Source organism: Teleopsis dalmanni, chromosome 2 (assembly GCF_002237135.1).
Source record: "Teleopsis dalmanni isolate 2A chromosome 2, ASM223713v2, whole genome shotgun sequence".
Classification (NCBI taxonomy): Eukaryota; Metazoa; Arthropoda; class Insecta; order Diptera; family Diopsidae; genus Teleopsis; species Teleopsis dalmanni.
The window spans coordinates 175,197,373-175,208,070 of NC_051847.1; the positions used below are offsets into that span (position 1 = coordinate 175,197,373).

At 33.3% G+C, this 10,698-nt stretch overlaps 1 protein-coding gene across 1 annotated transcript in view; it reads right to left on the reverse strand.

Annotated features, from left to right (window-relative positions):
* LOC119681838 overlaps positions 1-10,692 on the reverse strand; it is a 44,631-nt gene extending 33,939 nt beyond the window's left edge. The window contains exons 1-30 of the mRNA XM_038095129.1: positions 10,673-10,692; positions 10,462-10,614; positions 10,231-10,404; positions 10,000-10,161; positions 9,776-9,943; positions 9,561-9,710; positions 9,326-9,508; positions 9,113-9,262; positions 8,722-9,042; positions 8,512-8,661; positions 8,250-8,450; positions 8,039-8,191; positions 7,808-7,981; positions 7,577-7,738; positions 7,353-7,520; positions 7,138-7,287; positions 6,903-7,085; positions 6,690-6,839; positions 6,299-6,619; positions 6,089-6,238; positions 5,827-6,027; positions 5,616-5,768; positions 5,385-5,558; positions 5,154-5,315; positions 4,930-5,097; positions 4,715-4,864; positions 4,480-4,662; positions 4,267-4,416; positions 3,876-4,196; positions 3,793-3,815 (exon numbers count right to left, since the gene is read on the reverse strand). Coding sequence (XP_037951057.1) covers positions 3,793-3,815; positions 3,876-4,196; positions 4,267-4,416; positions 4,480-4,662; positions 4,715-4,864; positions 4,930-5,097; positions 5,154-5,315; positions 5,385-5,558; positions 5,616-5,768; positions 5,827-6,027; positions 6,089-6,238; positions 6,299-6,619; positions 6,690-6,839; positions 6,903-7,085; positions 7,138-7,287; positions 7,353-7,520; positions 7,577-7,738; positions 7,808-7,981; positions 8,039-8,191; positions 8,250-8,450; positions 8,512-8,661; positions 8,722-9,042; positions 9,113-9,262; positions 9,326-9,508; positions 9,561-9,710; positions 9,776-9,943; positions 10,000-10,161; positions 10,231-10,294 — 4,845 coding nt within the window. The 5' untranslated portion in view covers positions 10,295-10,404; positions 10,462-10,614; positions 10,673-10,692. The remainder of the gene's footprint in view (positions 1-3,792; positions 3,816-3,875; positions 4,197-4,266; positions 4,417-4,479; positions 4,663-4,714; positions 4,865-4,929; positions 5,098-5,153; positions 5,316-5,384; positions 5,559-5,615; positions 5,769-5,826; positions 6,028-6,088; positions 6,239-6,298; positions 6,620-6,689; positions 6,840-6,902; positions 7,086-7,137; positions 7,288-7,352; positions 7,521-7,576; positions 7,739-7,807; positions 7,982-8,038; positions 8,192-8,249; positions 8,451-8,511; positions 8,662-8,721; positions 9,043-9,112; positions 9,263-9,325; positions 9,509-9,560; positions 9,711-9,775; positions 9,944-9,999; positions 10,162-10,230; positions 10,405-10,461; positions 10,615-10,672) is intronic.
* Positions 10,693-10,698: the final 6 nt, after the last annotated feature.

The window sequence follows — 10,698 nt, forward strand, 5'->3', positions numbered from 1 at the left end:
TGCAACTGTAGTAGTGGCTACAGTTGTAGTTTCGAGATCCGCAATAGCAGGACAATTCTTCTTCTCATCCTTTGTACATCCTAAAGCTGTACACATAGACGAATATATTATTAACACTTTTTCTTGTAATACTATAACTGTTCCTACCTGCACCGTTACATCCAAAGTAACAATTGTTTTTGAAGATTCTTCTTTTTCCATCTGTACAGTATGAGCATACATAATTAGTTTCAGTTCCACAACTTGCAATACACGGTTCAGATGCAACTGTAGTAGTGGCTGCAGTTGTAGTTTCGAGATCCGCAATAGCAGGACAATTCTTCTTCTCATCCTTTGTACATCCTAAAGCTGTACACATAGACGAATATATTATTAACTTTTCCTCATGTAATACTATAACTGTTCTTACCTGCACCGTTGCACCCAAAGTAACAATTGTTTTTGAAAATTCTTCTTTTTCCATCTGTACAGTATGAGCATATATAATCAGTGTCAGTTCCGCAACTTGCGATACACGGTTCAGATGCAACTGTAGTAGTGGCTACAGTTGTAGTTTCGAGATCCGCAATAGCAGGACAATTTTTCTTCTCATCCTTTGTACATCCTAATGCTGTACACATAAACGAATATATAATTAACACTTCTTCTTGTAATACTATAACTGTTCCTACCTGCACCGTTACATCCAAAGTAACAGTTGTTTTTGAAGATTCTTCTTTTTCCATCTGTACAATATGAGCATACATAATCAGTGTCAGTTCCACAACTTGCGATACACGGTTCAGATGCAGTTGTAGTAGTGATTACAGTCGTGCTTTCAAGATTTGCAATAGCAGGACAGTTCTTTTTCTCATCCTTTGTACAACCTAAAGCTAAGTATATAGACGAGTATGTCATTTTTACCTCTTAATGTAAAACCGAAATATTCTTACCTGCACCATTGCACCCAAAGTAACAATTGTTTTTGAAAATTCTTCTTCTTCCATCTGTACAGTATGAGCATACATAATCAATGTCAGTTCCACAACTTGCGATACACGGTTCAGATGCAGTTGTAGTAGTGATTGTACAATTACCATCTGAAATCTTCACACATTCTGTAATTACATATTTATTTAATTCAAAATAAACAAATGACGATAAATTTTCTGCCGTACTTGGAGCATAACAACCAAGAACACATTCATTCTCTAGTGTTATCCTTTCAGAACCACAATCTGCGCAAACAGGACTAATGGCAACCATATTGCAGTTCGCTTTGCAATTTTTTAAAATAAGAGGACAGTTCTCTTTGTCTTCTTGTTGACATCCTAATGCTTTATATAATTTTAATGAGATTTTTGTATCAGTTATAACAACTTAATATTCTTACCTTGACCTCTACAATTAAAGTAACATTCGTTTCTGAAAATTCTTCTTTTATTGTCCACACACATGGTACACACTTCGTGGATATATTGGTGGTCTTTACAGACTATATCACAATCAACGGGAGCCAGTGTTGAAATCTGCTGGATCTCACATTCTCCATCGGAAACATACTCACATGCTAAAACATAAACTATATTAGACACCAAAAAATTTTCAAAGATATTAAATTTTTACTTGGTGCATCACATTCCATAAAACATTTGCTTTCGAAAGTTTCCATCACTCCATTACAATTACCGCAAATAGGAGCAGCTCCATATCCGCATTTAATTCTACATAAATCAGTCGAAGTTACAGCTGTGGTTGTGATATCTTCACAAGTTCCATATGACAAAAACGTATACTCTTAAAAAAAAAGTAATCATTTATTTACGATAACATATCACAAAGTAATCTATCTTTTCAGTCTTACTTGGGATCTGACATTCCAAATTGCACCTATGGTTAAAGGTTTTCCTCTCTCCATACCTCTCTCCACATGCTGGTACAAATTCTTGTGGACACTCCGATTCCAAATTAGGTAAAAGATCTCCACACATCTCTTTCGGTTGCATAACATGTACTAAGATGAATTTGTCATTATATTTATGTTTCTATTAAATTAAGTTATATGAGATCAGCTTACCGTCAGCGTAACAATCGAATATGCATTTATTTTTATATACCATACGACTACCATCATTACGTAAGGCACAGATATATTCATAATCATGTGTGCAAGTTTTAATACATGCATTTGTTGATAACGCTGAAGTTGTTGAAGTGGCATATAAGTCCGAACATGCTCCATTGGAAATGAAAATGTAACCTAAAAATATACATCTAATATATCAGCCTAAATAGATGTTTGGTATTCTTACTCTCTTTGTGACAATCATAAATGCATTCGTTATCAAATGTTTCCAGTTGATTATTACGCATTCCACACACTGGACTCTTATCCATTGAACAAAGAACAGAGCATTCATCTAATACCTTTGGACAATTTTCTTTGGATATGATATAATAATCTGAGAATGAGATTGAACATTTTTTATTGACATGAAGAAAAGAAAACATAATAAGCATAATTTACCTGCATCACAGTCGAGTTGACATAAGTTTTCAAAAACTTTAAAGGTACCATCTCTTCCCATACCGCATACCGCGCCAGTTGCTGCTGAGCATTTTGATATACAACTATTAAAATCAGTTTCAATTGGTTGCAATCCGGTACATGTATTACTATTTAAAGACGTGCACGCTAAGAAAATACATTTGAAAATAAATAAAATTAATAAAGACTATTTTAATTCTTACTTCCTTCTCGGCAGTTAAGGATACAAGAGTTCTCAATTAGTTCAAGTTTTCCATTACAAGATGCGCATATTGGATCATATTGAATCACATGGCTTTCGGAACAATTCCTCACACATCCGTTTAACAATTCAGGACAATTATCTTTTGGTATCGGAACACAATCTGAAATTATCAAATATAGTTGGCCTTTAATTAAATACCTATTTCCTTTATCCTATTCAATAGTTTTACCTGAATTCATGCAAGTTAAATGACATTGACTTTGCTGTATCTCAATTCTACCATTTGAACACATTGAGCAGATAGGCTCATAATCATTTGAGCAGATATCAGTACATGTAAATGGAGGCAAGCTTGCTGCTATAACGGTTTCTGTACAAACACCATCTGTTGGTGGATTACATGCTGCAAGTAACAAGTTTTAATTTATTTAATCAAATAATTATCGAACAATTAACTTACTATTCTGTCTACATTCTTCTACTAGGCATCTATTGTCATATGTTTCAGGAACACCGTTGCAAATTGCACAAACTGGGATTTTATTTGGTAGACACTGACTTTCACATAATTTTAATGTTTGTTCACAATTTTCTTCAAATGTCTCAAAACACTCTGAAACGTTAGTCATTTATTGTAATAAAAGCTTAAGTGAAATTATTTATCATCTTACCATGTGCGTGACACTCAAATTCGCATTTATCGTCGAAAAACTTATATTGACCATCTGTACATAAAGTACAAACTGATATAATATCTTTTGGATTTTGAGAACAATTTTTAATGCAATCGTTAACTGATGGATAACTTTCAATTTGAAGACCGTGAAGACTTGTACATGCACCTTTCGAATTCGGAACCATCTCGCAGCCACCTTTAAACATATATAAATGTTAAATGTTATATTCCATTTTAAATTATGATTTCATTCTTACGATGCTCATGGCAATCTAAATGGCATATGCTATCGAACGTTTCTAATTGACCCCTACAATTTCCGCATGCTGGTTCATACACGTTAGAGCACTGCGACTCACATAAATTCAGAAATTCTGGACAGTATCCTTCTTCCACTTCAACGCATTCTAAAAGGTAAATTTTGGATAATTTGTAACTTTATTATTAGCAAGAGAGTCAAAATATACCTCTACTTCTGCAATTAAATCCGTAGTCATTATCAAATTTATAATATTGACGATCAGTGCAGAGGGCACAGATAGGATCATATTGGTATGAGTAAATACTTGTGCACTGATCAAATCTATATTTTGCTATTCTAGTGCTGGTTCTTGTAGTTATTGCGGTATAATTTGTGCTGGTATATGAAGTATAGTTACTCCATGTTGTATTATTATTCGTAGTTGTTGTAGTTGTATATGTCACTCCGGTTGTAGCATTCGATTGTGGACCGCTAACGTGTGTCGGTATCATATTGTCACAAGTTCCATACGATATAAACGTGCATGCTGAAAATCAAAAGGAATTAAAGATTTATCATATTATATTTTATATAACAAGCAACTATTTCAGTCTTACGTGGTATCTGACATTCCAAATTACACCTATGGTTGAAGGTTTTTCTGTCACCATTGCAATCTCCGCATGCTGGTACAAATTCTTGTGGACACTCCGATTCCAAATTAGGTAAAAGATCTCCACACATCTCTTTCGGTTGCATAACATGTACTAAGATGAATTTGTCATTATATTTATGTTTCTATTAAATTAAGTTATATGAGATCAGCTTACCGTCAGCGTAACAATCGAATATGCATTTATTTTTATATACCATACGACTACCATCATTACGTAAGGCACAGATATATTCATAATCATGTGTGCAAGTTTTAATACATGCATTTGTTGATAACGCTGAAGTTGTTGAAGTGGCATATAAGTCCGAACATGCTCCATTGGAAATGAAAATGTAACCTAAAAATATACATCTAATATATCAGCCTAAATAGATGTTTGGTATTCTTACTCTCTTTGTGACAATCATAAATGCATTCGTTATCAAATGTTTCCAGTTGATTATTACGCATTCCACACACTGGACTCTTATCCATTGAACAAAGAACAGAGCATTCATCTAATACCTTTGGACAATTTTCTTTGGATGTGATATAATAATCTGAGAATGAGATTGAACATTTTATATTGACATGAAGAAAAGAAAACATAATAAGCATAATTTACCTGCATCACAGTCGAGTTGACATAAGTTTTCAAAAACTTTAAAGGTACCATCTCTTCCCATACCGCATACCGCGCCAGTTGCTGCTGAGCATTTTGATATACAACTATTAAAATCAGTTTCAATTGGTTGCAATCCGGTACATGTATTACTATTTAAAGACGTGCACGCTAAGAAAATACATTTGAAAATAAATAAAATTAATAAAGACTATTTTAATTCTTACTTCCTTCTCGGCAGTTAAGGATACAAGGGTTCTCAATTAGTTCAAGTTTTCCATTACAAGATGCGCATATTGGATCATATTGAATCACATGGCTTTCGGTACAATTCCTCACACATCCGTTTAACAATTCAGGACAATTATCTTTTGGTATCGGAACACAATCTGAAATTATCAAATATAGTTGGCCTTTAATTAAATACCTATTTCCTTTATCCTATTCAATAGTTTTACCTGAATTCATGCAAGTTAAATGACATTGACTTTGCTGTATCTCAATTCTACCATTTGAACACATTGAGCAGATAGGCTCATAATCATTTGAGCAGATATCAGTACATGTAAATGGAGGCAAGCTTGCTGCTATAACGGATTCTGTACAAACACCATCTGTTGGTGGATTACATGCTGCAAGTAACAAGTTTTAATTTATTTAATAAAATAATCATCGAACAATTAACTTACTATTCTGTCTACATTCTTCTACTAGGCATCTATTGTCATATGTTTCGGGAACACCGTTGCAAATTGCACAAACTGGGATTTTATTTGGTAGACACTGACTTTCACATAATTTTAATGTTTGTTCACAATTTTCTTCAAATGTCTCAAAACACTCTGAAACGGTAGTCATTTATTATAATAAAAGCTTAAGTGAAATTATTTATCATCTTACCATGTGCGTGACACTCAAATTCGCATCTGTCGTCGAAAAACTTATATTGGCCATCTGTACATAAAGTACAAACTGATATAATATCTTTTGGATTTTGAGAACAATTTTTAATGCAATCGTTAACTGATGGATAACTTTCAATTTGAAGACCGTGAAGACTTGTACATGCACCTTTCGAATTCGGAACCATCTCGCAGCCACCTTTAAACATATATAAATGTTAAATGTTATATTCCATTTTAAATTATGATTTCATTCTTACGATGCTCATGGCAATCTAAATGGCATATGCTATCGAACGTTTCTAATTGTCCCCTACAATTTCCGCATGCTGGTTCATATACGTTAGAACACTGCGACTCACATAAACTCAGAATTTCTGGACAGTATCCTTCTTCCACTTCAACGCATTCTAAAAGTTACATTTTGCATAATTTTCTATTTTATTATTAGCAAGAGAGTCAAAATATACCTCTACTTCTGCAATTAAATCCGTAGTCATTATCAAATTTATAATATTGACGATCAGTACAGAGGGCACAGATAGGATCATATTGATATGAGTAAATACTTGTGCACTGATCAAATCTATATTTTGCTATTCTAGTGCTGGTTCTTGTAGTTATTGCGGTATAATTTGTGCTGGTATATGAAGTATAGTTACTCCATGTTGTATTATTATTCGTAGTTGTTGTAGTTGTATATGTCACTCCGGTTGTAGCATTCGATTGTGGACCGCTAACGTGTGTCGGTATCATATTGTCACAAGTTCCATACGATATAAACGTGCATGCTGAAAATCAAAAGGAATTAAAGATTTATCATATTATATTTTATATAACAAGCAACTATTTCAGTCTTACGTGGTATCTGACATTCCAAATTACACCTATGGTTGAAGGTTTTTCTGTCACCATTGCAATCTCCGCATGCTGGTACAAATTCTTGTGGACACTCCGATTCCAAATTAGGTAAAAGATCTCCACACATCTCTTTCGGTTGCATAACATGTACTAAGATGAATTTGTCATTATATTTATGTTTCTATTAAATTAAGTTATATGAGATCAGCTTACCGTCAGCGTAACAATCGAATATGCATTTATTTTTATATACCATACGACTACCATCATTACGTAAGGCACAGATATATTCATAATCATGTGTGCAAGTTTTAATACATGCATTTGTTGATAACGCTGAAGTTGTTGAAGTGGCATATAAGTCCGAACATGCTCCATTGGAAATGAAAATGTAACCTAAAAATATACATCTAATATATCAGCCTAAATAGATGTTTGGTATTCTTACTCTCTTTGTGACAATCATAAATGCATTCGTTATCAAATGTTTCCAGTTGATTATTACGCATTCCACACACTGGACTCTTATCCATTGAACAAAGAACAGAGCATTCATCTAATACCTTTGGACAATTTTCTTTGGATATGATATAATAATCTGAGAATGAGATTGAACATTTTTTATTGACATGAAGAAAAGAAAACATAATAAGCATAATTTACCTGCATCACAGTCGAGTTGACATAAGTTTTCAAAAACTTTAAAGGTACCATCTCTTCCCATACCGCATACCGCGCCAGTTGCTGCTGAGCATTTTGATATACAACTATTAAAATCAGTTTCAATTGGTTGCAATCCGGTACATGTATTACTATTTAAAGACGTGCACGCTAAGAAAATACATTTGAAAATAAATAAAATTAATAAAGACTATTTTAATTCTTACTTCCTTCTCGGCAGTTAAGGATACAAGGGTTCTCAATTAGTTCAAGTTTTCCATTACAAGATGCGCATATTGGATCATATTGAATCACATGGCTTTCGGTACAATTCCTCACACATCCGTTTAACAATTCAGGACAATTATCTTTTGGTATCGGAACACAATCTGAAATTATCAAATATAGTTGGCCTTTAATTAAATACCTATTTCCTTTATCCTATTCAATAGTTTTACCTGAATTCATGCAAGTTAAATGACATTGACTTTGCTGTATCTCAATTCTACCATTTGAACACATTGAGCAGATAGGCTCATAATCATTTGAGCAGATATCAGTACATGTAAATGGAGGCAAGCTTGCTGCTATAACGGATTCTGTACAAACACCATCTGTTGGTGGATTACATGCTGCAAGTAACAAGTTTTAATTTATTTAATAAAATAATCATCGAACAATTAACTTACTATTCTGTCTACATTCTTCTACTAGGCATCTATTGTCATATGTTTCGGGAACACCGTTGCAAATTGCACAAACTGGGATTTTATTTGGTAGACACTGACTTTCACATAATTTTAATGTTTGTTCACAATTTTCTTCAAATGTCTCAAAACACTCTGAAACGGTAGTCATTTATTATAATAAAAGCTTAAGTGAAATTATTTATCATCTTACCATGTGCGTGACACTCAAATTCGCATCTGTCGTCGAAAAACTTATATTGGCCATCTGTACATAAAGTACAAACTGATATAATATCTTTTGGATTTTGAGAACAATTTTTAATGCAATCGTTAACTGATGGATAACTTTCAATTTGAAGACCGTGAAGACTTGTACATGCACCTTTCGAATTCGGAACCATCTCGCAGCCACCTTTAAACATATATAAATGTTAAATGTTATATTCCATTTTAAATTATGATTTCATTCTTACGATGCTCATGGCAATCTAAATGGCATATGCTATCGAACGTTTCTAATTGTCCCCTACAATTTCCGCATGCTGGTTCATATACGTTAGAACACTGCGACTCACATAAACTCAGAATTTCTGGACAGTATCCTTCTTCCACTTCAACGCATTCTAAAAGTTACATTTTGCATAATTTTCTATTTTATTATTAGCAAGAGAGTCAAAATATACCTCTACTTCTGCAATTAAATCCGTAGTCATTATCAAATTTATAATATTGACGATCAGTACAGAGGGCACAGATAGGATCATATTGATATGAGTAAATACTTGTGCACTGATCAAATCTATATTTTGCTATTCTAGTGCTGGTTCTTGTAGTTATTGCGGTATAATTTGTGCTGGTATATGAAGTATAGTTACTCCATGTTGTATTATTATTCGTAGTTGTTGTAGTTGTATATGTCACTCCGGTTGTAGCATTCGATTGTGGACCGCTAACGTGTGTCGGTATCATATTGTCACAAGTTCCATACGATATAAACGTGCATGCTGAAAATCAAAACGAATTAACGATTTATCATATTATATTTTATATAACAAGCAACTATTTCAGTCTTACTTGGTATCTGAGTTTCCAAAATACACCTATGGTAGAAGGTTTTTCTGTACCCATAGCAATCTCCGCATGCTGGAACGTATTCTTGTGGACACTCTGACTGTAAATTAATTAAAATATCTCTACACATCTCTTTTGGTTGCACAACATATCCTAAGATGAATTTTTAATTATATTTATGTTTCTATTAAATTAAGTTATATGAGATCAGCTTACCGTCAGCGTTACAATCGAGTATGCATTTATTTTTATATACCATACGACTACCATCATTACGTAAGGCACAGATATATTCATAATCATGTGTGCAAGTTTTAATACATGCATTTGTTGATAACGCTGAAGTTGTTGAAGTGGCATATAAGTCCGAACATGCTCCATTGGAAATGAAAATGTAACCTAAAAATATACATCTAATATATCAGCCTAAATAGATGTTTGGTATTCTTACTCTCTTTGTGACAATCATAAATGCATTCGTTATCAAATGTTTCCAGTTGATTATTACGCATTCCACACACTGGACTCTTATCCATTGAACAAAGAACAGAGCATTCATCTAATACCCTTGGACAATTTTCTTTGGATGTGATATAATAATCTGAGAATGAGATTGAACATTTTTTATTGACATGAAGAAAAGAAAACATAATAAGCATAATTTACCTGCATCACAGTCGAGTTGACATAAGTTTTCAAAAACTTTAAAGGTACCATCTCTTCCCATACCGCATACCGCGCCAGTTGCTGCTGAGCATTTCGATATACAACTATTAAAATCAGTTTCAATTGGTTGCAATCCGGTACATGTATTACTATTTAAAGACGTGCACGCTAAGAAAATACATTTGAAAATAAATAAAATTAATAAAGACTATTTTAATTCTTACTTCCTTCTCGGCAGTTAAGGATACAAGGGTTCTCAATTAGTTCAAGTTTTCCATTACAAGATGCGCATATTGGATCATATTGAATCACATGGCTTTCGGTACAATTCCTCACACATCCGTTTAACAATTCAGGACAATTATCTTTTGGTATCGGAACACAATCTGAAATTATCAAATATAGTTGGCCTTTAATTAAATACCTATTTCCTTTATCCTATTCAATAGTTTTACCTGAATTCATGCAAGTTAAATGACATTGACTTTGCTGTATCTCAATTCTACCATTTGAACACATTGAGCAGATAGGCTCATAATCATTTGAGCAGATATCAGTACATGTAAATGGAGGCAAGCTTGCTGCTATAACGGATTCTGTACAAACACCATCTGTTGGTGGATTACATGCTGCAAGTAACAAGTTTTAATTTATTTAATAAAATAATCATCGAACAATTAACTTACTATTCTGTCTACATTCTTCTACTAGGCATCTATTGTCATATGTTTCGGGAACACCGTTGCAAATTGCACAAACTGGGATTTTATTTGGTAGACACTGACTTTCACATAATTTTAATGTTTGTTCACAATTTTCTTCAAATGTCTCAAAACACTCTGAAACGGTAGTCATTTATTATAATAAAAGCTTAAGTGAAATTATTTATCATCTTACCATGTGCGTGACACTCAAATTCGCAT